Source organism: Scleropages formosus, chromosome 21 (genome assembly GCF_900964775.1).
Source record: "Scleropages formosus chromosome 21, fSclFor1.1, whole genome shotgun sequence".
In the NCBI taxonomy this organism is placed as follows: Eukaryota; Metazoa; Chordata; class Actinopteri; order Osteoglossiformes; family Osteoglossidae; genus Scleropages; species Scleropages formosus.
In genome coordinates, this window is record NC_041826.1 from 17,436,869 (window position 1) to 17,464,089 (window position 27,221).

Consider the following 27,221-nt stretch of genomic DNA (forward strand, 5'->3'; position numbering starts at 1 on the left):
TTTCGACGATGATGCACATTTATTTATTTAGCAGACACTTTCCTCCAAAGCGAGTTCCAGTGAACTCTGTGTAGTGTTATCAGCCCACACACCTCATTCACCGTGGTGACTTACACTGCTAGATACACTACTTACACTGGGTCACTCATTCATACATCAGTGAAACACACACTATGGGTGAACCTGAACATCGTGTCTTTGGACTGCGTGAGGAAACCAGAGCACCGGAGGAAACCCACACGGACACGGGGAAAACATGCAAATTCCACACAGACTGAGCGGGGATCGAACCCACGTCCTCTCGCACCACCCAGGCGCTGTGAGACAGCAGCGCTTCTCACCGTGACGCCCGTAGGCACAGGTGCTTCAGTGAAACAGAAAAGGAGAGGCACTGACATCTGACATTTTGTGTGTGTGTGTTTTATGTTAAAGGGAAAAAAGAAGTGTGAATGTAAGAGTGGATACATCGGTGACGGTGTCACCTGTGAGGTGAAAGAATTGCCCATCAATCGCTGTGCCCAGGACAACGGACAGTGCAATGTGGATGCACTGTGCACCGACCTGCACTATGAAGGTGAGATGCTGTCCACCTGCTCCATCCCTCGCATCACCTGTAGGGAAAGTTGGTGAATCCCATCCCCCCCCCCGGCTCTGGGGTAACCTGAGGTCTGAGAATACAGTACAGTAAATCCTTGACTTAAAATCATTCAGTTTACCATATCTGAGAGATGTAGAGAAAAATGAGCAGAAGTCCAATAAGAAAAAACTTAGTTGTATGTCTAGATTCCTTTTGTTAATTTGTGTGGCTTTTGAACCTCTGTGATGTGCTTCTTTCCCATTATTTTGTATTTATATCACCAATCCTGCCTGAAGAGTACTGATAATACTGCAGAAATGACCCATGTTTTCGAAACAAATTTACCGTCTGAATTTACTATTGCTGTAAAGACACATCTTACACATTGCTTGCAAAAAAAATTGACTTCACTTTGATTTACAAGCAGATTTTGAGTGGCTCTCGTGTTTCTAAGTTGAGGATGGCACCAGGGGGTGACAGTTCCCATCTTTGAGAAGCGCAATCCTAAGGGCTTTGGGATACGTTTAAACCTGAAACCGCCAGCGACTGAATAATTACTCGAGTAAAGCTGTTATAGAAGCGATCGGTTTACCCTGCGGTTCCCATGGGCTGGAGCTGCAGATCCCACAGAGCGGTGGTTGCCGGGTAACGACGGCGAGCAGGTGTCGAGACGTGAGCTTGTCATCTCATCTCTTCAGACAAGAAGATGGGCGTATTCCACCTGCGCTCCCCCAAGGGACAGTACAAGCTCACCTACGCCGAGGCGCAGGATGCTTGTAGGAAGGATGGCGCTGTCATCGCCTCCTATACTCAGCTGTCCTACGCGCAGCAGGTGAGGTCCGTTTTGCGCGTTCGCATATCGTTTAACGGAGAAAGATCTTTGCTTCATCCAGCTGCTACTTTTCACACACGCTTGTACGCTGGAATGCCACCGTTGCGTATCCTTTGAGTCGAGAGAAGGAGAGACGGTGCGTCAGAACCGCATCGGTAATATTAGATGCGTCGTCATCCGTGGAGGCTCGGTACGTGGAGCGCCCCGGAAAGTACGACGGACAAATAAGTCATATATCAAAATGGGTTTCGCTACTTTTGCCACGGCTGTGTGAGCGCATGTCTGTATGTGTGCGTCTCGCAGGCCGGCTTCAGCCTTTGCTCGGCCGGTTGGCTGGAAAACGCCCGAGTGGGCTACCCCACGACTTTCTCCAGCCTCACGTGCGGCTTCGGCCATGTCGGCATCGTGGACTACGGCACACGAGCCAATCTGAGCGAGACCTGGGATGTCTTCTGCTACCGGGTGAAGGGTACGAAAATCCAGCCATGTTTTCTGTAAAAATACAGTATAAAATGCCAGTAAAAAAAAGACCTGGGATCTGGGTACGTAATCATACCGACATTCATCTCCCGACCTGATTTGAGATATATTTCACATATCGGCTGGGTATTGTAGTTTCTCTTGGCTCGGGCACATCTGTACCAGGTGTCGGGGGAAGTGCGCCAGAACAGCTGCTGGTGGTTTGTCACCGGGGAGCTTTTTTTTTCTTCCATCGCAGACGTGAGCTGCGCCTGTAAAGCCGGATACGTCGGCGACGGTTACACCTGCAGCGGAAACCTCATGCAGGTCCTTGCGTCCAGGCCGATCTTCTCCAATTTCCTGTCCGTGAGTGTCCCAGCCCTGAGCAATATTTTCCACCTTCCTGCGCTGAGTGTGAATATGCCTCTCTGTGCTAGTGTTCTCCAGTTTGTGGATACAGTAATACCTCGCCCTACGTCGGTAATCGGTTCCAAAGGCCGCGACTTGAGTCGAAAAACGACGGAAAACGAAATAACCCCTAAAAAACCGATTTAGACCCCCTCTAAACCCCTAATAAGCACCCCCCTTAAGTGTATACACTTAAATTAATGCTAAAGTAAAGAAAAAACAACAAAAAAAAATAAAAAATCCAAAAAAATGGCAGGTAAAGAAAACAGTATATTTTTTATTTTTAAGCTTTTAATTGATTTTATAGATTACAATATATTATTTTATATTTTTTTAATGTTTATTTTTATTTGATTTTACACTTTTTTATTGTTTTGAGTGATTTTTAAGTTTTTAGCGGTTTTTAATATTTCCGGCTGACCGACATAAAGTCGCGTCAGCCGACTGAAGACGAATTGTATTCTTCCATATGTATTTAACAAGAAACCGACGTAAAGTCGAAATCGACGCAACACAAAATGACGTTGGGCGCGGTATTACTCTATCTGTTTTCAAGGCTTTATATATTAATTTGTGTTCAAGCTCTAATATGAAGCAGTATGGTCAACGCATTGTACAGTTTACCATGTTTTTTCAGAAGACATCTCGACATGTGTCGGTAGTAACATTGTCCTGTGTGCAATATCCCATTAAGTGTATTCTCCTCCCGTGCTTTTCTTTCAGCAAATCATAAACTATTCCAGCAGCTCTGAGCTGGGGAAGGAGTTTGTCAAGCGGCTCAGCAATTTGTCCATCCAGTCCACCCTGTTTGTGCCGGACAACAACGGACTATATGAGAACCAGGTGAGAGGTTACGCACGGGGGTTTTCACCCGCTGTGTTGCTCCCTCTTTTCACCGCCCTGCTCTGCGTACTTTTTCTGTTATTGCCTTTTTCTCCAATACGATGGGCAGACTTGTAGGAGATCAGCAAATTATGGGAATGAATCGCAATGGATAAAACCCAACTGAGTACATTAATGGACAGCTAATACAGTGGAAAGTCACACAGTGGTTATGCATTAGTGAGAGTTATTTTGCAGTGCCTAAGCCAAGTGCCAACCTGATGCTGTAGATATAGTTCATTAACCCCAGGCATTCCAGTGCTACTCACTGCATCTCCTTTTTTCAACCTTGCTCTTTTCTTTCGACGAGGACGTGCACAACAACTTGTGTATCCTATATTCTCTTTGACCAGACACTGTCGACGCGGGACATAGAGTATCACCTCTCAGATGGTGGTGCAGTCTGCTTCCAGGACATGACCAACGGTACTCGGATTAGAACCAGGCTGGGTCACAGCCTAAGGGTCCTGGGCATTGCAAACTTCACCAACCCCAGTGTACTGGTGAGAAAGAAGAGCACTCAGGACAGAAGGGGACCAATAAATATAGTATAGCTTTCATTTATTTTAATGGCTGGAAGTACATGCTGGGTAAATACTGTAACTTCCGAGTCCAATTAATGGACAGGTTTTTTTTCTTTCATTTTTATAAAGACAAATTACTAACAGAAACATCTGAAAAGGTCACCTGAATTGATCCTCCTTGAATATAAATTTTGTTTAAGCACAAGAGTAATAGGACAAAGTAATTGTCTGCTGACCCTGCTTCTTCACCACCTTTCAGACACCCATGCGCTACATCAATGACCGCTTCATTGTTGAATGGGACATCTTGGCATCAAATGGGATCATCCATGTCCTTCAGGGGCCTCTGCATGCCCCACCTCCAGAACCAGAGGTGCGAGCAAGCCCTTTGCTTGTTTCTTCTTCTTTACCAAATTGATGAACAGGAGATGGTGTGGGGTTTGAGGCTACCTTGCCATGACAAAGACACACGTCCTGCTCTATCTCATCTCACAGTTCCATAAAGGACACCAAGTTGGCGTAGGCCTAGGGGTCCTGCTGGTGGCACTGCTTGTAGCCGTGGCAGGGTTTGCTGGATACCGCTTCTACACTCAAAATTCCAAACCCTTTCATTTTCATTACTTCAAGGTGAGCGCTTGGCCTTGCTCTCTGTTGAGTTACTGCGGTGCCTTTGACTTGGCTGGTGTTGTGAAGAGTTCCTTAGTTTCTAAGAAAGTGCGTATTTTGTTTTTGTCATTCTGAGGTGTTATGGCTGTAAAATAACATGACTGCTGCATTATTGCAACTTTGGGAATATGCTGTTATCTGGGGAGGCATAGCTTTAAAGTGTTCCAACACTATACCCTTTCATTTCTGTGTAGGATAATGAAGACAATGATGCAGCGGTGGTGGTGTCAGACCCAAACATCTCCAACCCTGTGTATGAGTCGGGCTCCTCCCAAGGGCTTCCTGTAAGTATTTTCCCTTTCCTCATAAGGGCTCCCTGAAGTCACCTGCTCTTATTTGTCCTGCAGGCACATTTACCCAGTACTCTGGTCCTGCTTTAGTTACTGTGCAGCCCCCTTTCATGGCCCATCTCTAGGTATGTCCAAAACATCCTCTGGAGTCCTTATAGATACATCCTTCTCTTTCGTTGAGCCTTCTGTATTCCCTGTAGGTACCACTGTATTCCACTAGTACTCCATTCAGCTTCAGACATCAAGCTATTTTGAGCACCACATAACCAGTTTTGGTGTCCCCTCTCTTTGGATCTCAAGGCTGACTTTTACGTGAAAATCTAAGGGTACAGTTGTACTCTGCTGTGTTCCAGGATGAAGATAAACATCATGTAGTGGATGGCGGCGCTTATGACCTGCTCCAGGACAGCTGAAATTAACAGTGCTGGTGAAAATGGTCGGAAGTGTTGAAGATCCTTCATGTCTGATTCCTGCTGTACCTGTCTAAATGGAAAAATGGTGGAACCATGCCAACCTTCTGCAGGCAAGATGAAGGGAACAAACTGTGGATAACTCTGATTAGATGAATTTGGTTAATTTGAAACATAAGATCCTCATAATTTGAAGCACATGAACCTTATGTTTGCACTTAGCTCTCTTGTGCTTTCTTTGACGATCATTGTTGCTCATAGTTTTTGAAGTTGCTCTATGTTGAAATTTTCACTGTAGTTAAATGAGAAATGAGACCTACAAGAGATTTTTTTTTAGTTGAATTAGAGGAGTAAATTGTAAATTTAATCCAAAGGTATATTGTGCAGCTGTAAATACAGTACAAGTAGGATAAAAAAATTTAATTTCTGCTGCAAAAACCACAGCAAAATAAATTTAAATGATCTTTAGTGTACAATATTACAAACCATGTCAGTTTACTCTATTATTAGAATTATCTGGTACATATGAGCATATAAAATTTTGAATTGTGCTTCTTTGCTTGAGATATTTTTACCAGTTGTTGACAATTTATTTGCCAGACATGTAGATATGCGTTTGCCCAGAAAAACTTCCAATGCCTAAATTAAATCCCAGACTGCCTGTAAGCCATCTTGTTCTATCCCAAGAGTAGCGTTGGACATCTACACATCCCTGGGGTTTTTGAAAAGTCCTCATTGAACAATACACACTAACACTGGCTGGCAGCCAGTATTTAAATGTTGTCATGGTGATGCAATACAACAGCTTTGTCAGATCAGGTAGCAATGCTGGCTTGGATCCAGTTCCTCTGGGCTAGGTTTCCAACTGGAGTGGGGATCAGATGAATTGCAAGGAGCCTAACGCTATGATCCGTTATCGCTTCACCCTCACATCACTCACCAAGGTCAACAAGCAGTACATTCCCAGCACCCGTATTTGACTCTCTACGGTGGAAGTGAAAATATTCACCGACTCTACTGATTTGTACATGTTCTGTAGTTATAACTACTGAAATATAATTTTTAAAAGGCTAATACACCAGTCTTCACAAGGAGCCAGCCATTTTTTAATAAATAATTGCAGAATACATTCTGAAATCAATGAAAAAGCAGAGGCAACACCATACAAGTGTAAACAAAAACACTGACTTTCCAAAAATCACAGTCAAACTGGAGCACTCTGACTGAAAACTGCATGAACAACATCCTTAAATTCCATTATCTCAGTATTTCCCTTCCAAGCCTTGTGCAAAGCCAGTGCCTCTGATTTTTCCTATAGCTTTGTCACTTTGTGGAAACCAAGATATGTTTAAATGGTTGTAAAACAATCACAGGAAGTTTTAATCCTGCCATCCTTTGCTCATGTTTTCACTTACTTCAGTGCTCACACATTTCAATAAAATAAGTGGATAAATGAATCGAAGCATTATGGTTTCATGCACTTAAAAAAAAATAGCATTGTACAAAACTTTAAACACCCATATATATCCTAAATTACACCAGAAGTTCAAGAAAGTTGAAAAAGACAACTAACTTTTTCTATAGAAAAATAGTCCTTTTCTATGAACCTCCTGCTAATCCAACTGCTGCGAAAATGGAGACTAACATAATTCTGTGGGATTATTAGTGATTTACCCTCCCTTATAAAACTGTGCAGTCAACACACCATGTTTTGAATGAATTAATTATTTATACTGGAAAAACTGATACTGAAAGAACATAAATTAAGAGGGCAGTGCGGAAGTATTGAAGTTACTAAAAATATATACATCTATTTATGACTAATGTAAGGCATCCCACTGAAACATTTCATTCAGGTTTTTATCTGTTCTACTGCTCCTCTCTAGCATGACATAGTCCAGCAAATCCCTTTGTCCTGTGCCCTTAGATTTACGTTCTGAAGACAATCCTTAATCATATTTTATACTTTTAGATATATGAATTATGACAGTGGTGTGAATCGGACTGTGTAATTGGCTAAATAGATTCAGCAATACAGTAGTCACGTATGAAAAGACTGCTTGACATTAAGCCTGGTGTGTCCCAAAGGCTTACCTTTAAATTTACACAAAATTATTCTAGCTTTTCCTGAATGTACACAGTACACGTATCTAAAGATACTGAGCATAACGGATCGCTGAAATTTTATACAAAGAATATTGTTAAAAGCACACCATTACTACATCTTTACCTTGCAACTACTGTTTTACGACACAAGCGTTAAATCTGTGCGAAGTTCATGTGTGGGGGTAGAAAGTATATGTGAAATGCTCTCAAAGTGAAAGCACAGAAATGGTGTTTGGACTCACAAAGGCACAGGTCAAGAAGATGGGCCTTAGTCACGATACTCAGCCTAAGGATGTCTACAATGACTTAGGTGTATGCGAGACTGCCAGTCCCACGGACGTGGCCGTGCACAGGAGTGGCCTGACTGCCGGGCATCCCTCTGTGGACGCAGGGTGCCCGTTCACCTCTACTCGGGCGAGACCTGCGTCCGCCGGGCCTGCGCAGGGATACCAACAGCGCTTAAGCCGCCTTGCTCCGGCCAGAAGGGAGACTCATGCTGCAGCGGGTTGCGCCTGGGGAAGAAGGTGTGGCGGAGGTCGTAGTCAAGCAAGCAGCTGAGCGAGGCCATATAGATGTCAGCAAAGCGTGAGAGGCGACGGGAGAAATAGGTGGGGTTGTGGTAGGTCCGGAACAGGCTCCCAAACTGAGAGTTGAAAAAGCCCTTTGTCTGTGATCTGCCATTGAAAAAACAAAGACACACAGTTCACATCTGTCGAGCAAAGGACACGAACAGCACATCAAAAACAATGTTTATCACTTGGCCCTTTCATGAGCCTTTTAAAAATGTATGTCTGTCAAAGTAAGTTGATGTCTTTACAGAGGTGTTCTTTTAAAACCATCCCATAAATCTGCTGCAGGACATTTAACCTAGATGTTTGGCGCCCCTCCCCCGGTCCTCTTCTGTCTCCCAGCACACCCCTCCCAGACTACCTAATTTCCTCTCTCTCTTTAATCCATTCCTGCACCACGGCTTGTGAATCTGGGTCCCGGTACACCTGCAGAGCGCAGCGGAAAAACACCAAAAACATTTATTAGTGAGACAAGAGGAGAGGCACGCTGGTTCTCTCTCGCCGATCTCTTAAAAAGTAGCATCTGTCCCCGGCAGCGCCCCCTACTGGTCTGACCTGCATACGCTCCACGAGGCCCGTCAGGCCCTGCAGCCATGTCATGGTGTGGATGTACTCCTCCGTGTTCATGATCTTGATCTCCTTCCTCAGCTCAGGGATGATCGCGCCAGTCCTCCATCCATGCTTTAGAGTAAGATCCTGGGGAGAGAGGAAGTCTCAGTCTACCGCTCTAAACTCAAACACTTCGCATCGATCAATTTTTTTCCCCCTCCCTTTTCTCTTAAAAATTAACATAATTCATAAGTCTTCGACTCAAAGGAGGACACCCCGTCAAGCAAAAGCAGCGAACAGAGACACGCCTCCGCGGGCGTGCGCACCGTGAGCCACCCGCACCTTTCGACTGTTTCTGCAGTCGTGCAGCGGTTAAAACTGCTGCCTTTGGTTCCCAAAGGTTGCAGGTTCAAATCTCACCTTCAGCTGTAGCAGCCTTGAGCAAGATACTAACCCTAAACTGCTCTAGTAAAAAAATACCCAGCTGCATAAACGGTTAAATAAAGTCACTTAACCTTGTAAGTTGCTTTGGGGGGAAAAAAAGCATCAACTAACATAATAAATGTAAATTGTTCAACATAAGCATTCGTCAATATACACATCATGTGTGGAGGGGAGAACTACTCACTCTTTGGGGCCTGGCTGACTCACTCCACATGTCACTAATCACTGATGACAATGAGGGAACCAGCCAGCTAGACACCCAAGGGAACACAGGCCTCCTTACCACAGATGGCTAGTGGGATTTCCAGGGTAGGGTACATCCCAATTATGTGAGTGTGTTTTGAAACTAACAAAACTATCCACCCAGAGAGGAAACTGACGATAGAAGGGGGGCAGCGCTCCAGAAACCCGCCGTTCCCGGAACAACACCTATACATTGCTGGAATTGATTTTTTTTTCAATTCAAGATTTTTGGAGTTTCAATAAGTACAGTATATTTTCACTAAGTGTACTTTATCAATATATACACATAGGCATATATGCCTATACATAAATATACGTACATAAAATGTTTTATTATATGAAAATGTAAATCGATATGCGCGTGTATATATGTTGCTGGAAAAAACGAGCCCAATAAAAAAGTAAATTATTAAATTAAAATAAAATTTTACAACTTTAATGGATAACAAGCGCTCCCAGACGTGCGCGAACGAGAACCTGCTTTGCAAACTTTGGGAGAGGGAGGCACTCGGCTTGAATCGTTGTCCTAGGCTTGCTCCGATTGGCTGATATAAAATGCGAGTTGTGATGGGTTTATACCATCACTGAGGACCTGAAGTGGGCACAAGATCCATCATCCATCGTCGAGGAGGGTCCAAGCGTCCCCACTTATGGTCACTAACTTCCAGAGTCCATCCTGACCAGCTATGTTACATCCTGGTACGACACCTGCTCGGGCCAGGAGCGGACAGCGCTACAGAGGGTGGTGAGAGCACTTGTTTTGTTTTCGTTTTTTTTCTCCAAAAATTAAAAAGTATGTTTTTAGCCGCTGCCAGTTGATCCCGAAATCCATTGTTCTGGTGTTTGCTATTCCGCAGTCGGACTGTACTTAGTTTCTTCCAAATGAACGCAGTACACCTAGCAACAATAGATGAATATTGATGAGCTGTTGCTTACTGCAAGGTCGCTGTAGATGTGATCTCCGAAGTAGAGCACTTTGGAGCCTCTCCAGCCAGTAAGTCGCAGGAACTCGTACAGGTTACCCTGAAAAAGGAACAGACGTTAGCTGCGCACGTGTTCGGGTGCGTGACTGCGACAGCAACATCTACCTGTGTGGGCAGCTGAGAAAAAAACCGAGATTTTTTTTTTCCTCTCTGGTTTTCTTTGGTGAAGAAATCTTGAGGTAAAAACCAGTAATATGATCTGATGGCAGTCTAGGCTAGCAGACTATGGCCAGCCAATCCAGTATTGCCCTTTCCCTTCTGGCGTATCATTTCTGTTTATCGCTGACAAAAAAAATCCTCCTAACAGAGAATCCCATCCCGGAAAAATTTCTGCGACATGTACGGATAAGTCAGCGCTACTCCACACACCACAACTATTTCGTACTTTTTACTATCTTTGAGTGGAAGACCCGTGAAAATATCACGTGACTTTCATTTTCAACTTCACGTTTAGTTTGAAATACTTTCCGTTACAGTGGACAACGTTTTTTTTTGTTTTGGAACAAGTGGCATTGCCATGGAAACAGTACTGTCTCACGCATCATGACTGCAAGCTATTTAGATGTTAAGTAGTTGCCAGTGCTGGTCTTAGATAAGACTTATCCAGGATTCATAGCTCAAGAATCCATGTACCTAGAGCACAGTACTGAGCTGATGTTCTCGGAGGCATCAAATCCATGCAGGTGATTTGAACCAATAACTGGAGTGATCACTGGTGATGAAGGTTAAAAGCTGTGCCACCCAGCACACCCATAACTATGCACTCACCCCAGCTGTGAGAAAACCACAGGACTGACAAGTGTCTGAAGAGATCTATCTACCTGCTTGTAGATCTTTCCCTTCTCCAGCTTGTGAATCCTGTCCCAGAGCAAGACTCCATTATCGGTGACACGTCTGAAAGGCCTGCGAGACACACACGCACACGAACAAATAGATCCTGCAATTTAGGGCTCAGGAAAAGCAGAGCAGGGGGAACTCCTGTTCAGCAAACAGTTCATTTACATTTATTCACTTAGTAGACGCTTTTGTCCAAAGTGACCTCCAATGAACTCTATCTAGTGTTATCAGCCCACACACCTTCTTCACCGCGGTGACTTACACTGCTAGATACACTACTTACACTGGGTCACTCATCCATACATCAGTGGAACACACTCTCTCTGTCACTCACACACTATGGGGGAAACTGAACAGCATGTCTTTGGAGTGTGGGAGGAAACCAGAGCACCAGGGGAAACCCACACAGACAGAACATGCAAACTCCACACAGACTGAGCGGGTATCGAACCCACGTCCTCTCGCACCACCCAGGCGCTGTGAGACAGCAGTGCTACTCGCTGTCAACGTTAACTCTACACCTTGTCTCCTCATTCAAGAGTAGGACAGATTCTAAGTACTGCTTCTGCCTGATCTTAAGAAATTGGCATTTATTACGGTTTCTATGATGAGATGCTTACTGCATGGAACTGTATATGAAAAATGTATAAAAATTCGGTGGGGAGGGATTCCTTCCAGCACGCGCGCACTTACTTCCTCCTGTCGTTGAAGAAGCCAGGCTTGTCGGCCTGCACTATGACAACATCAAACAGGTCCCTCCAGTCCTTCCCGACGATGTAATTCATCCCCCGGTCTCTATGGAACAAGTCAGAGTAAAGCACTGGTCGCAGTTCATCGCAGGGAAACTGAGCGTAACTAACAACAACGCAGCGGCGACGAATATCCATGTCTGCTTACTTTTTGAAGACGGAGCGCTGACCTTTGGGTTCCGCACGTGAGGTATGGAAAATTCCCTTACAAGGTTTAAGAGTCAAGGGTTTACTCTTAACTGACAATGCCATTAAACGTATGAACTGCATTTTTAACATTGCTTGGATTTTTTTTTTTTTTTGCAATGTGCCTGTGAGCCGGGTTATTTGACAAAGCAAGATCCGCGCTTGCAACAGTCTACAGCGGGCGCGTGTGTCCGCAAGTGTGCGCGTGCACGTGCTGGACGAGCACATCCATAGGACAACACTCACACGAAATCGAAGGGGCTGTTGGTGATAAGAAACATCTTCTTGCCATTCTCCGACAGCTTCCTCAGGACCGCGTGCGTCTGCTCACCGTAGCAGATGTACTTCTCTGTGAAGGAGCGGCCAGCACACGCAGTACGGATTATATTTATGGATGGAGATGGAGGCTCAGGAGGGGAAACAATCATTTTGATCATTTTTTTCATTATACGTCAGTCAGTTTCCTGCTGCTTGTCCTGGACTGGCTTATGGTGGTGGTAGCAGGCAGGTGCAAACCTCACTTTACCCAGCCACGGTATCAAGCTCCTCTAATGGGATCCCAAAGCATTCCCAGGCCAGCTGAGAGGTATAGTATCAGCGATGTGTCCTGGGACTGCCCTGGGCGCTCACCCAGTTGGATGTGCCCAGTACAGCTGCGAGGGGAGCCGACCGGAGGACGTTCGTACTACATGTACGCACCACCCCAGCTGACTCCAGTCCACTGTGCCTAGACCCATTCTGCCGAAGCCTGGACTTGGCTGACGCTGCACCCCCAACCTTCACCTTGCAGGTAATAAGAATGTAAGATATTTAATGATGGGAGTCCAAATAATTTACGGCTCACCGTGGGTCCTCCAGCAGTTTGCTGTGTTTCTGTTTACTGTTGCACTCCAGTGTGTACTTCGCCAAAGTCACACGCTAATCTACACCAAATCACACCCAAAATCACAGTCTGGCTCCGACAGTCCACGAGCTTCTCCGTGATACTGACCAATGTCAGCCTCCACAGCGCGGTACAGGATCCCCTTCACATGTACGTCTCCTATCGCCTCCTGTCAAGTGAGGAAAAGCAGAGATGTCAGGTCTGGAGAGGGGAAAAAAGAAAAACACACATAAATCAAAACTATTCAAGCTGCCGCAACTTGGCTTTAAAAAATAAAAAAAAAAAAGAGTCCTGTTTAAATTCCAGAGCGTGAAGAACAAGATTTGGGTGTTTGACTACAATATGTATGCTTTCCACATTCTGTTCATGTTACTTTTTAATTCACATAGCGTTAGCACCGGCCTAAAATCTTAGCAACCATTTCCCCAGAAAGGAAGAAAAGAGAGACCACATTATAGTCAAAATGGCATTTTTTTAAAAGGTACCCAGTTGACAGAAGTTCACGTTATTGATGGAGTGCTTCAAAGACTGTTAAAAGAAGGCTGTTTACCATTCATGCCATTCATCCGAGAATAATTATTTGAAATGAGAGGGAAACAAAGTTTTTTCTCCCTTCTTATCCGGCAAATATGGAAAAAAAACAGATGAAGGTTAGTGCTCCCCGGAGTGGGTCTGACAGGCTGAAGGAACTGTTTGCCAAGCCGGGTGAACGTGGACCCAGGCTTGTGGAGAACGTGGCTGGGAGGGGGTTGGCAATGCCTCGTGCGGCCTGGAACTGGAGAAACACACTACTACACTGAAACTTGACCCAGGAGAAATCAAATACTTTTCCTAAGGGGACGAGAGAAAGAGACTCGCACCCCCACCCGACCCTCACGTTGACGGTCATTCCGAACGGACACACAGAAGTGGGGGATGGCCACGGTGACAGCAAAGCTCCTCCTCAGTGAGAGTGGATGTGACTTAAATCGTAGGAAACTCGGTGACGAGGCTGACGCCTCACCTTGACGTCCTTGTAGAGGTGGACCGGCTCGTAGTCGATGTTGTGCTTCATGAAGTAGTCGTTGACACAGGAGAGCAAGGTCATCTCAGGTAAGGAGAAAATGTCCATGAACTGTTTCATTGTGTGGCCGTGGGAACTCTAAATTGGTGGGGGTTGGAAGGGGAAATCACAGCAGGTCAGCGCCGAGCGGAAGTTCTCACAGGAACGGAGAAAAAGAGCGACTGAACCATGGCTCAACTCCAACACGCTCAAGCTCAGTATCGCAGTAAGTTGTCGTTTCATAGTCTGTTTTCGCCGTGCACCTCTCTTTCTCCTTCCCATGGCAAAGAGAGCAATCAAAAGGACAAAGTGATGCAAGGAAAACATTTGCATTTCAGCATCGATCTATTTTAATAATAACGAAATTAAGAAAATCGAGATTCGCGTCTCATTAGCACACTGCCTTCTGGGAAAATGGAGCTTTTTCACCGAACCGTATACACGTCAACTCAAAGAACGGGTGTCGGACGCGTCCTGACCTTGCCGTAGAAGTCGCTCATGATTTCTAGGGGTACGTGGGATCCTTCGTACATGGCGATGACCTCCTTATCCGGTACCGGGTTCAGGCCCCTGGGGACAGGAGGACATGTTTGTCATGACAAAACAAAGCTGTTTATGTGACTAAATGGTACTCAATATACAGCAGTGAAAGAGCAGCAAACAGCTGATTGCAGCAAACCACCAAAGTATTTGTATTCATGTTTCAGCTGCTCAGAAAGAAAACAGGACATGGTGAGCTTTCACACGGCACCCGAGCCTGCGTTTGCATGCATTTTGTTCCTAGTAACTGCCAAAAACGTTTGCCCACATACCTGTACACGGTCCCTAACTGAATGTAGTGGAACGCATCGATCTTCATCAGCAAAGCCTGCGGCAGGCGACAGACAAACACGATCAACATTTTTGATCATACAGTTAGACACGTTAACTATGATAACCGTTAAAAGACCACATTCTTTTCTCACTCCCACCGTGGGCTTACAGTCCAGTACTGTGATTACAATGAAACCTCCGCCTTACCTGCAGTAGTATAATAAAATCTCCATTTTTAGACAACCAAGCTCCCTCACCTTCTGAACATCATAGTGTAGACCCCGTATCACAAAATTAGGAATATAGTCATATTCCTTCAGTCCCTCAGGATACTGCAGCAAAAAAGAAAATCTCTTATTAGAACCCAGCACCGATCCAGAAGAGAACAGGATACATTCGTCTATTAACATTAATCTGCATCTATTAGTGGGGCTTCAGGGGGTTTCTGAAGATAATTATTAAAATTAATTTCATAAAAGGAATTAAAACAAGCACAACGGTATTAAAAGTGCTGGTATAGGACAGACATGACTACAGAGACTCGAAATGTAGCCATTACGTAATATTTAACAGAATAAATATAAACAGTACATAAGTTTTAAGAAAACTAACTGGCACTTCTTTATCATTTTCATCAGAAATTTGTTCTGGAAAAACACAAACAAACAAGAATTTACGTGCCCCATCTGTTTGCATCTTAACAGATTTTATCATAGCAGATTTGGATAGCCTCTGAAATTCACAGTACTGTATGGAGTTTCTCTTTCCCTAACTAGGAAGAAATGTGGTTGTGAAGGGGACATACTTGTAAGATGAAGGTTGTTAAAGTTTCACTTCAAACTCTGTTGTAGTATTCGTCAGCAAAGTGTAAGTGGATAATTTTAAATTGGGACAGCTAGTAGTACAGTGGTTAGAGCTGCTGCCTTTAGACCCAAAAGTCACAGGTTCGATTCCCGCCTGCAGCAATAGTACCTTTGAGCAAGGTACTTACCCTAAGTTGCTCCAGTAATATTACCCAGCTGTATAAATGGGTAAATAATTTTAAGTCACTCTGGAGGAAAGCATCAGCCAAATAAATGTAAACTCAATTAAAGCTCTTGCTAGGCAAAGGAACACTGAAGATATAGTCAAGAATTTGTGTCTTCATTATCAATACCGAGTACATGTTCAAAATCCAACAATGTGTCAGGATTCATCATTTTCCACATTTACTTCTTTGTTTAACGGCAAATATCTATCACCGCAGACAAATCACCGCTTGACGAATAATAAAAATTAGCATCAGCCGTTTAAGAGAACAGCTCACCCTGTGCTCTTCGATGAGTATGTTGCGAGCGATGTTGAATATCAGAGTGTGTAGGTGGCTGGAGTAGAAAGCCAACGTGTAGTCGTAGTCGAAGCCGTAGATCTCGATGTCCTGCAGGCTCATCTCATTGTTGGCAAAGATGGTGTTGGGATTGACGGCGTTGTTCAGTATCATAGGTATTGAATCTAAGGGCAGACATGAATTAAAAATACCGAATAAGTTGTGTGAAAAAAACAGAGAAAATCTTCCTGTATTACAGTTATGTCCCAGATTCCTCAAAAGGATGCCGGTGCCCTTGTATTCGCTGGCAAAAAAAAACTCACCAAAGTGAACGCTCAGTTCTGATTAAAAAGGTTGTTTTAGCTTCAGTCTCCCATCATTGAGGAGCACGTGACATGTTCTAGAGACACTTTAATCCTTATTGCCTGTCTGGGATTACTGACATTTTGCAGATACAGTAGTACATTTTAACAGTGTTTTGGATACTTGACATGACCCTGGGCGAGTCTGTCCCAGCCGGTGTCCCTGCTCCTCACTGTCCATCATCGCACAGAGACAACTGTCATCCAAGGAAGGAGGGACTACATGAATGAATCACGCACCCTTGTGATCTGATCATCATAAGCCCTCTTTTCCCGGGGGGTTCCGTCCTGCTCATATCAGGGTCCATACGTACGAAGATGCTGGACGAAGGCAAGGCCGCCGTGTCGTGTCCCTGCTGCTGTGTGCAGCCAGGCTGCCGGGGACAGCAGCGCCCTCCCGTCACGTCAGTCCCCGCCGAGCTGTCATGTGTCAACGCGCTCGCCGACCGCGCTCCCTCCCTCAGCGAATTAAATCTTTCGCAGGGAGTAACGTGAGCAGAAATCTCTTGTTTTTAGCCTACCGCCCGTCACGGTGTGTGTTTATCATGATGATGTTTACTCTGCGCACACACGGCGCCGTGTTTTACACAACACGGACATTACCGTACCTTCCGTCTTCTTCTTGGTGTCGTGGTAGATGGACCACAGCCAGCCGGTCCCGCCCCGCCCCCGCTCGGAGCGCGAAGTGCTCAGCGCCGCCGCGGCGCTTCGGGGACCGTGGCGCGCCGGTCCAGTGGCCACCGGCACTTCGAGCCTCCCGGCGGGACAGCGAGTCGCCCTCCTCGGGCGCTGCGCTAATCCGGAGTACGCGCGCAAAGCGCTACGGCACAGCGCCAGTCCGTGGAGGAAAGTGCGCTTGTTTGTAAACAGGTTCGAGAGGCACGAGCCGAGGGGCGCCATGGCTCGTTTCCACTCCGGGCTGTGCGCGCTGCCAGACTACGGCATGTGCAGCACCCGACCGCCGCATGCGGACCGTCGTATCCTCCTCCTCGTGCCCGCGCGAGCACAGTAACGGCAGCGCCGAGCCCGATCCCCACCACATAGCGCACGCGTCATTTCCTGCACCGCGCTTGACGGGGAGGATGTCCTGACCAATCAGCGCTCGCTTCGCACTGCGGCGCCGACCTGTAGTCCGCGTGCTGAGCGCGCGCACCGTCGTTTGCTGTTTTACGCTACTTAAAGTGAAGATATTTTATCCATTTTTATCGTTTTCTTTAAAAAAAAGAGGTGTTAGTTGCGTTACTACACCACACGACATATCTCTTTAATTTAGAACACTGTATTTCTTGTTATTATAATTATTTTCATCACTTTTTTTTGTGGCGGAACTTCCAGTCGTTACAATTTTTTGCTGCCTCCACCCTTGGACTCAAAAAAACTACCCTGCCAAGAAATTATCATGACAGTTGATGGCAGACTTACGACCTTTGTAGTAACGAACCCTTTGCCTGTACAACATCTTTTGAAGTATTTATATTCGAGATTCAGGAGTTTATTGTCATGTGTACAGTAAACAGTTCGCTACACCATACGAATGAAATTCTTACTCTGTGAATCCTCTCAGCAGCCGATGTCGATGACATAAATTGTAAGGACATAAGGAAAGAAAAAACACAAGGCATAAATCGCAAATTACAAACAGTACTATTAGTGCAAAAAGCACACACACACACACACATTTTCTGAAATGTATATATATAATTTTATGTAAATTATATATTGTATATATTAATTCCAGTCGCGCGCCAAAGCATTAACTAGTAATGCATCAACACGCAGTCCTCACGAACAGTAGGCGCTGTGTCTTGTCTTTCAGAAGAGTGGAGAAGGTCGGTGGGAAAAGAAGGAAAGTGGAGATGAATGAACAAGATGAAGATGATGGTAACTTCGATGCATTCCGCGTTTATCGGTTTTAGACCCATTACTGAAGTGCAGTTTATCCGCGCTGTCCTCCACCTCCATGTGATACCTCCAGCCCCGGCTGATGTTCAGCTGTCGTCCGCGCTTCAAAGTAAATAACAAGCAAATGTCAAAAGTACTCCTACCAGGGGACTCTGAACACGCGGGCACGTGCACCGGCTCACCCGAGGGCGGGGCCGCTGAGGTCATCGAGGTCATCGAGGTCCCCGTCCGACAAACCCCGCTATTGGTATTGCCTCCCACCCCGCGAAACTCTCCTGATTGCTAATACTTGCGTTACATTTTATTCACTGAATGTATTCAGTCTGCAAACACTTTTCTCAGAAATGATGAATGTGAGTTTATTCACTCTGAGTAAACAAAAGTGCATTTCACCAACAAACAAAAGTACGGATACAAACCCAAGGCCCAACTGTTACTGTATCTGCTTTGCTGATGCTTTATAGGAGGGCATTCATAATGTTCAATAATAAACTTTACAGTGATTTTGCATTTGACAGCAGAGCATTCTTATTGTAGAAATCCAGTATAAAGTTTATCAGCTGAGTTGCCACACAAAATTTATTGTATTGCATACAGTGACAATAAAGTATCTTATCTTAAATACCTTGATTAAGGGTAGTGCTGCAGGAGGGGGATTTTAGCAGTGCTTTGGCATGCAAAGTTTACAGGCTTTATTACTAGAACAGATTATTGATATATGTTCTTAGTATTAAGGTGTTACATCATGTACCTGCAGCTCAATGTGTTCAGAAACTGGTGTGTTTTTTTCCATCGGAAAGACAGTATGCTTTGTTATTTCATTATGCAGAAACAAGCTAAACATTGACATTTCACATTTACATTTATTCATTTAGCAGACGCTTTTGTCCAAAGCGACGTACATCTCAAAAAAGTACAATTTATGCATTACATTGAGAGAAGGAGACACAGCTGCAGACATGAAAGTCTCAAGCCTTTGATCAAAACCTTTTGATTTTTTTCTTGGTATATTAATGGAATTGTATTTTGGATATAATCACAGCTACATGGTGTATATTCATTCATTTGACCAACACTTTTCTCCAAAGGAGCTTACACTGATTTACCTGTTTATATAGCTGGGTAATTTTTACTGTATCAATTAAGGGTAATTAGTTTGGTCAAGGATATGACAGTAAGAGGTGGGACTCAAACCTACACCTCCAGGTCCAAAGGCAGCAGCATTAACTATTATGCTACCTGTTACTCCCAGTAGAGGAATAATTATGAAAACAATTAGCTCTTTTTACATTAGATCTTATCCATATTTATTTATTTGTATAGTCTACATAATGAGCCCAATGTTGAAGAAAATAAGACACAGGATATCTAAGATTATGAATTTCTTTGTGAGGCTATACTAGAGATTACATTTGTCTAAAATGTAAATTGAATTTCCTGTCATACAACACCAGAGGGGAAAATACTTCCTGCCTATACAGGGATTGATGGCTAACTGTATCTAAATTAAGACTGCCTGATTCACATGGGTGGGATGTTGTTGGTGCTGTCAATCATGAGAAGGTTAGTTCTTCCTCAACATAAGAATCTAAGATAGCTTCTGATGTAAATTATTCTGAATTAAATTAATAAGCTAATTATGCCTTACCAATACATTTTTAATTCGGTACCTTAAAATGATTTCTTGCTTGGTATGGGGAAAATTTAAAGACCATAACAAAAATATTTTGACTTCTCGGATCTTTTGGAGATCCTAAGCAAGCAAGGTGGCCACTCAGCTCTAAATTTTGCTAGTATACTTGAATTAAGGGAAACCATGAGCAACACCTAACTCACAGCACACCAGGGCTTTATGATATCTGATAAAGGACTGTGTTTGTAAAAAAAAAAAAATTAAATAAGTACCCACCTCATCTAGCAATGCATTCCAAGCAATTTAACACTTACCAGAAAAGAATGCATTTTATTCAGATAAGATATTTTGCACCTCATATCCAAGGAAAAACCTACATCACAATGCCTGGACTGTAGCATCATCATAAATGATTAAAAGACTGCAACAGCGCCCCCTCATGTTCAAGTGTCGCTTCGCCGCTCTGAAATTTTGCACGTAGGGTTTCCTGAATCCATTCTAGTTAATATACATCCATACGTACATGTGAATTATCCTGAAATATGTAATACATGACTCTTTTAAATTTTAGACTGTTTCAATACGAAATAAACTGCCGAATGTCACGCGTCCGTGTTGTAAAAACGAACATTCAGTGTTTATGTAGCTCTATCCACATCATGTGACATGGTGTAAAACTCTACCGAAAAGCCTCCGTGAATAACACAGGCGATGAAAAATCTAATGTTATCACAAATGCGAACATTTGCACAACTCTTTTTTTTATCCCAAAGAATTTACAAGAGATTTAGCCTCTTAACCCAGGCGGATTTCCGAATGGAAACGTCGGGGAGGTGTTTCTAGTGGGCATGGCAACAGCGTAACCTCGTGTTTAGCTCATGTGTAACCTTGACATTTCAGAAACCCGCTATAAAATATTGGAATGTAATCAGATTGAGCTAAAACAAGTCAATGTACTTAATGTAGTAATAACCATTTAAAATACCTTTTAATATGAATAGGAAAATATTCTAATGCGTTGTGCCGAATACGCTAATACGGGGTCGACATCTTCTTCCAACCAATTGAAACTGGCCACGATGTCGACGTATGAAGTTGGACATGGAATGATTTGATTGGAGCATTGCTTCCGCGACTCGTCTTCTAATTGGTTTCTTGTTGTGCGTGGTATGTGAGGATTGGCCGTTTGGCGCTTTCCACCTCCTTCGTTTCAGAGTTTGACAATATAGAGTCTGTACGCTAAAGGAACGCGGTTAATAGTCTCCCGTTGATTCTGGAAGCACTTATACTGGGTTCCTCCTCAGTCTTTCTTTTATATTACTAAACCTTGTGTGTGTTCCGCGAATATGAAGCGGTTTTGGATTATTGGCCTCGTGTGTATGCTTCTAGCATTTAGTAAGTAATATCCATTTGCGTGTGTTCCAGCACCTTCCTTGCTTGACCAGTCAAAGCTTGCGCTTGTTTTGTATTTTGTGTGGATATTTGGAGGTCATTATTTCAATTGCAACTTCCAGTATTTGGTTTCTAGTGACGGCAGTGCGTGGCACTAGTTTACTGGAGCGACTGCAGCGGGCTGTTCCAGTCAGTATCTCTCTGCTCCGCTTTTCTAGAAGTCTCTCCCGGCATTTCCTCGTATCATGCCGCGAGGGCCCCACGCGATGTGCTGCCTTGCTTCTTAATATATCAAACTGCTCTAACTTAGTATTTGGTAGATAATTTTTCTCAGGTATTTGGCTTTCTAACTTACTGTTTTAATACAGTGCAGCTCAGCTGGTTAGGGGTTTTAAATGGTGCCCTCGTGGTTACGTACGGGGGTAAAGTATTTCAGCTATCATTTTTAACTTGTCTATATATTATATATTGACAGTGACCTATGTTTCTCCATTGTTCCATGGCGTTACGGAATAGTTATGTCGTTCTGACATGTAGGTAGATGTACTTCCATTTGTTTTAGTCAGTGTATCTTGCACTTACCTGTCACAATGCTCGTCACATTTTTCGAGGGTGAAAATGTCACCACTAGATTTCTAGGGATCATCATATGTTCAAGTGTAGGATTTGCAGTTATGTCTGGACCCATTTGGTGCCAGAGAAATGGCTTGTAAACTTGCCTGTGGTTCAAGATGCCTTTTATTCCTGTTACTGTAATGTGCAGTATGTTTGAGGGGGGGACTGAGCTGGGGGGCCCCATCATGATCATCTCATACACATGACATGGCCTCAAATGCGAAACGAAGCAGTGCGCAATATTCAGCTCTTGCTCGTGCGCACTGATTCGTGTGATGGGTCTGCTTTCTCCCCACAGCATCTGTCACGGCGGAGGACAACGATGCTGAGGTCGAAGGGATGGTTGAGGAGGACCTGGGTAAAAGCAGGGATGGTTCCAGGACTGATGATGAGGTGGTCCAGAGGTCAGTGTTAATGTCACCTATGGTATGTTCAGCCAGCGTGTCCTTAAGCAGAAAGACAAATATGTGGGTGACAAGAATGCACTCTGCTTCTCAGTCAGCACTTACCTTAATTTTTGGTGCAGGTGTACACTGCTTCCCCTTAATTAGTTGTTTTAGTGGGGTGGCTGATGCAATAAACATCTTGATGTTGACAAGATGTAGATTAAACGCCTCACGAAGCTCCATCAACAAGGTGTGTGAATGTTTAGTGGCATAAAATGGATCTTAAGTTTACCTGAAGCTGTCCATGAAGCACCAGTGCCTGAATTTGTATGATTTGAAGTGTGTGTGTGGGGGGGGGATGCAAATGGGGACTCTGCATATAGAGATTAATGTGGATTATCTAGGCATCTAGTGCAATCTTTGTTGGGCATCAGTGAACCGCCACCAACATTTAAGTTTTATTGAAGAATGAAACAAGCATCTGTTACTGTGAGGCCTCACTTGCCTTCCTGGGTGAAGGCATGGTTAAATTTATAGTGTTGCCTTAGACTTTTTTGGCACTCTACCTTGGTACTTAAAGTAATTCTTTATAGGGAGGAAGAAGCTATCCAGCTGGATGGATTGAATGCAGCTCAAATAAAGGAAATGCGGGACAAGTCTGAGAAACATGCCTTCCAGGCTGAAGTGAACAGGATGATGAAGTTGATCATTAATTCCCTCTACAAGAACAAGGAGGTGTGTCTTTACATATTGTAAAAGATATGTTTGGTTGTCTTGGGTTCAGCCATATGTACTATTTTTGAACTTTAAGCTCTTCAGAATTTATATTGTAATGCTTAAAATGCGATTGTAAACATTCAATATTTCATTTATTAGATCTTCCTCCGAGAGCTTATCTCCAATGCTTCTGATGCCCTGGACAAAATTCGGCTGCTGTCTCTCACTGATGAGACTGCGCTTGCTGCCAACGAAGAACTGACAATCAAAATCAAGGTTGGGAAAGATTTATGAAATTAGAGCTGACATGTTGTAATTCTGTTCTGGTGTTTGCTCATCTCTGAACTTGAGACAATCCAGTAACTCTAACATTACTTTGCAAACTCATTTGAAACAGTGACTTCATAGCATAGTTAAATGAGCCATTTCCAAAAACAGGTTTTTCCTGTGCATTTCTAGGATGTAGACTTGCCTGAGCAAGACTTCATGTGCCTCTGATTTTTTGCTTAGTTTTAGTTTCAGCTGGAAGTTTTTGAGCAGTACAGACTTGTGCTTGTTTTGACATTACTTTCTGCTTCTGTTTTGGTTATTTATATTAATCACCAGTCTGATAAGGAGAAGAACATGCTCCATGTCATGGATACAGGCATTGGCATGACCAAAGAAGAGCTAGTGAAGAATCTGGGGACCATTGCCAAGTCTGGAACCAGTGAGTTTCTGAACAAGATGACAGAGATGCAGATGGAGGGCCAGTCCACTTCAGAACTCATTGGCCAGTTTGGTGTGGGTTTTTACTCTGCCTTCCTGGTGGCTGACAAAGTCATTGTCACATCCAAACACAACAATGGCACCCAGCATATTTGGGAATCTGACTCCAATGAGTTCTCGGTTATTGAAGACCCTCGTGGGGATACCTTGGGGCGAGGCACAACCATCACGTAAGTTCTTCCACTGGAAGGCTGCTTTATCCTACTTTTAATGGATTAAGTTGCAGAAGGTCTTTAAATGTATAACCTAATATTCTATCTTTTACAGGTTGGTCTTGAAGGAGGAGGCATCAGACTACCTTGAACTTGACACAATCAAAAACCTGGTGAAGAAGTACTCTCAGTTCATTAATTTCCCAATTTATGTATGGAGCAGCAAGGTGAGGGGTTGGGGAGTGTGACACCTGTCCGCCCATGCCAGATTATTTCGTATGACTACCTGAGCGTGCACTTAAGTATAGCTGTATAACAGACTTCTCACTTGATTCCTAACTAGACTGAAACAGTGGAGGAACCTATTGAGGAAGATGAAGCTGATGCAGAGAAAAAAGATGCCACTGAAGATGAGGCTGAAGTGGAGGAAGAGGAAGAAGGCAAGGATAAACCCAAAACCAAAAAGGTAGAGTAATACTTCTGTAAGTGTGTAACAGGAAGGTACTTGTCAGCATATGTTTAAAATAGGTGGTTTTTAAAAAGGAGAACCTTGTGCAGAATTATAGTATTTCTCCCCTTTGAATTCACTTGTTTAGGTGGAGAAGACTGTGTGGGACTGGGAGTTGATGAATGACATCAAGCCAATCTGGCAGAGACCTGCTAAGGAAGTGGAGGAAGATGAATACAAAGCATTCTACAAGACCTTCTCACGTGTATGTTGTTGACCTGGCTCATTTTTAACCTGTACCTTTTCACCCTCTAATCTGTCTGGAGCCACTTCCAAAAATGAAAAGAATAGCTCTTCGCTTACTGTTCCACTCTAACAGGACTCGGAAGACCCAATGTCTCACATTCACTTCACGGCCGAAGGAGAAGTCACCTTTAAGTCCATTCTCTTTGTTCCGGCTGCAGCACCCCGTGGTCTTTTTGATGAGTACGGTTCAAAGAAGAATGACTTCATCAAGGTAACTACACACGTCTCCTGGAATTATTCTGGCTGATTGGTTACTATTAAGTATCTGTTTTGACCAAGCTTTATTTTTCCTTTGCAGCTATTTGTCCGTAGAGTTTTCATCACAGATGACTTCCATGATATGATGCCAAAATACCTGAACTTCATCAAGGGAGTGGTGAGTCCCCCTTTCCCTTGAGTCAGCGTGTTATGCTGGTGGCTAAAAGCTTGTTTCCTACAACTGATGGTCTTGGCTAATCTTGCACTTCTACAACAAGGCCTAAGTATGTGAGGAACTGATGGAAATAATTTGAGTAAATGCTGCTTATTTGTGTCCAGGTTGACTCTGATGACCTTCCTTTGAATGTGTCCAGAGAGACCTTGCAGCAACACAAGCTGCTGAAAGTAAGAACTCTTTAAATTGCACCTTTATACTTGCTCTAATTAAGAATATATAAGTAAAGCCTTCTAACAAATTGGATGCCTGTCTTGTCAGGTCATCCGCAAGAAACTGGTGCGCAAAACTCTGGACATGATCAAGAAGATAGCAGAGGAGCAGTACAATGAAAAGTTCTGGAAGGAGTTTGGTACAAACATCAAGCTGGGTGTCATTGAGGACCACTCCAACAGGACTCGCCTTGCCAAGCTTCTTCGATTCCAGACCTCTCACAGTGACACTGACCTCTCTAGCCTTGAGCAGTATGTGGAGAGGATGAAGGAGAAGCAAGACAAGATCTATTTCATGGCTGGGACCAACAGGAAAGAGGTGGGTGTGCATGTTAATTGCTGTAACTTTAAATGGATTTTTGAATTATTGTACTTAAAGTAATGCGGGTCCTTTGAGCTAGACCTGCAATAACTACTTGACAAGGGAGTTTTATGGTGGTTGTCAGCTTTGAAATGCCATGGCCTAATCTTGTTCTATATCCATCTTAGGCTGAGTCTTCTCCTTTTGTGGAGAAGCTGCTGAAGAAGGGCTATGAGGTGATCTACTTGACAGAGCCTGTAGATGAATACTGTATTCAGGCCCTCCCTGAGTTTGATGGCAAACGCTTCCAGAATGTGGCTAAAGAGGGACTGAAGTTTGATGAAAGTGAAAAGGCTAAGGAGAAAAGGGAGGCCCTGGAAAAGGAGTATGAACCCCTTACCACCTGGTTGAAGGACAAGGCCCTGAAAGACAAGGTAATGCACCCACAGTGATATCAAGTTGGTGGTTTGTATAATTAATGGGCTTTGAGTCCTTGTTGGGCATTTTTAAGTATTCTCTCTTTCACAGATAGAAAAGGCTATCCTTTCCCAGAGGCTAACAAAGTCTCCTTGTGCCCTTGTGGCTAGCCAGTATGGCTGGTCTGGAAATATGGAAAGGATTATGAAGGCACAAGCCTACCAGACTGGAAAAGACATCTCTACAAAGTAAGTCCTTGTATTTGACTTTTTCCAAGCAGTGTGAGGCTCAGTTTCTAGACTGCTTTTTACCTTCTGAATGGTAAAAACCCTGTAACACCTCTTCCAGCTACTATGCAAGCCAGAAGAAAACCTTGGAAGTCAACCCTAAACATCCCCTTATCAGAGAGATATTGAAGCGTGTCAATGTAAGAATTTGCAAATGAATTGATCCTTTTGACTTACAAAATTGCACATTATCTTTCTTTGAATGCTGCATACAGGGAATGGTTTTTAATGAGTTTGTTTCTGCAGAACGATGCTGAGGATCAGACAGCTGCAGACTTGGCTGTGGTGCTGTTTGAGACTGCTACTCTGCGGTCAGGGTACCAGCTCACTGACACCAAGGCCTATGGTGACAGGATAGAGCGTATGCTGCGGCTCAGTATGAATGTGGACCTCGACGAACAGGCATGTCCTTGAACTTGTACAAGTCTCCAGGAACATTGTACAACTCCTAAAGCAGACCTTTTTAGTCATTCTGCTTTGATTTAATTTGTCTTCAGATGGGTGTCAGTGCTGCAATGATGCTGTGACGATAATGGTAAAATTGACTGGATGCTCAAGCATATTGTGTCCTTTGTAGGTGGAGGAGGAGCCAGATGAAGAGCCTGAAGAAGCTGCTGAGGAAGAAGAGGCTGAGGATGAAGAGGAAGTTAAAGCTGAAGAAGAAGAAACGGTTAGTGGCTTGGGCCAAGCACATTGTGGCTTTAATGTTCAGGAAAGCTTATATATCCTTACAACATTGATCTAATAGATTGAAGAGGTATACCTTAATGTGCAAAAGAGCAGTTTTGGGGAAGAACTCAACTGACTTGTTTTGTTTTGACAGGCTTCAACAGAGAAGGATGAGTTGTAAAGCACTGTACAAGGAAGGGCAAGGGCTTGAGTGGAAACAGAAGTCTTCAGAACAATCAGGAGACTTGCATTCTACAAGGGGAGGAGGGTTGGGGTGGGAGCACTTGGTTTTGGGGGGTTTATAAGAGGGGTTTTTTTTACATTCCTTGTGATTGTAAATTTGTTAATATTTAACTGACATGTCTAATGATGTCATCCTGTCATGTGAACCATTAAATGTTTCCAGAAAGGGATGTGTAGTTCATTCCCTTAACTTCACAAGTCACTGCACTGGCTAAGGGGG

The 27,221-nt window shown here is 43.8% G+C and overlaps 3 protein-coding genes across 6 annotated transcripts in view; 2 read left to right on the plus strand and 1 right to left on the minus strand.

Annotated features, from left to right (window-relative positions):
- Positions 1-5,380, plus strand: part of stab2 (stabilin 2) — a 35,861-nt gene extending 30,481 nt beyond the window's left edge. For both annotated transcript variants that reach the window (XM_029247172.1, XM_029247173.1), the window contains exons 60-69: positions 433-574; positions 1,276-1,409; positions 1,713-1,878; positions 2,128-2,234; positions 3,000-3,119; positions 3,512-3,661; positions 3,942-4,055; positions 4,178-4,309; positions 4,543-4,632; positions 4,992-5,380. In XM_029247172.1, coding sequence (XP_029103005.1) covers positions 433-574; positions 1,276-1,409; positions 1,713-1,878; positions 2,128-2,234; positions 3,000-3,119; positions 3,512-3,661; positions 3,942-4,055; positions 4,178-4,309; positions 4,543-4,632; positions 4,992-5,051 — 1,215 coding nt within the window. In that variant the 3' untranslated portion in view covers positions 5,052-5,380. The remainder of the gene's footprint in view (positions 1-432; positions 575-1,275; positions 1,410-1,712; positions 1,879-2,127; positions 2,235-2,999; positions 3,120-3,511; positions 3,662-3,941; positions 4,056-4,177; positions 4,310-4,542; positions 4,633-4,991) is intronic.
- Positions 5,381-5,607: 227 nt separating this feature from the next.
- nt5dc3 (5'-nucleotidase domain containing 3) lies at positions 5,608-17,155 on the minus strand. 3 transcript variants are annotated; one of them, XM_018730042.2, is made up of 14 exons: positions 16,729-17,155; positions 15,759-15,943; positions 14,710-14,784; positions 14,452-14,507; positions 14,119-14,209; positions 13,601-13,738; positions 12,706-12,766; positions 11,961-12,063; positions 11,473-11,574; positions 10,764-10,845; positions 9,896-9,982; positions 8,279-8,419; positions 8,085-8,149; positions 5,608-7,828 (listed from the first exon to the last, which is right to left on the minus strand). In XM_018730042.2, the coding sequence occupies exons 1-14, from the start codon at positions 17,018-17,020 to the stop codon at positions 7,561-7,563; spliced, it is 1,746 nt and encodes a 581-aa protein (XP_018585558.2). In that variant the 5' UTR covers positions 17,021-17,155; the 3' UTR covers positions 5,608-7,560. The 3 variants fall into 3 exon arrangements, with proteins under 3 accessions (XP_018585558.2, XP_018585559.1, XP_018585560.1); XM_018730043.2 differs by lacking the exon at positions 16,729-17,155 and adding an exon at positions 16,361-16,633 and having other exon boundaries at positions 5,609-7,828; XM_018730044.2 differs by lacking the exon at positions 16,729-17,155 and adding an exon at positions 16,082-16,291 and having other exon boundaries at positions 5,609-7,828.
- A 3,711-nt stretch (positions 17,156-20,866) lies between these two features.
- On the plus strand, positions 20,867-27,171 carry hsp90b1 (heat shock protein 90, beta (grp94), member 1). Its single transcript, XM_018730139.2, has 18 exons — positions 20,867-21,050; positions 21,961-22,066; positions 22,642-22,783; positions 22,925-23,041; positions 23,372-23,703; positions 23,801-23,912; positions 24,029-24,151; positions 24,282-24,398; positions 24,513-24,650; positions 24,738-24,815; positions 24,977-25,042; positions 25,134-25,403; positions 25,574-25,819; positions 25,914-26,050; positions 26,151-26,229; positions 26,336-26,491; positions 26,667-26,759; positions 26,913-27,171. Exons 1-18 carry the CDS (start codon positions 21,002-21,004, stop codon positions 26,937-26,939), a joined length of 2,388 nt encoding a protein of 795 aa, XP_018585655.1. The 5' UTR covers positions 20,867-21,001; the 3' UTR covers positions 26,940-27,171.
- Positions 27,172-27,221: the final 50 nt, after the last annotated feature.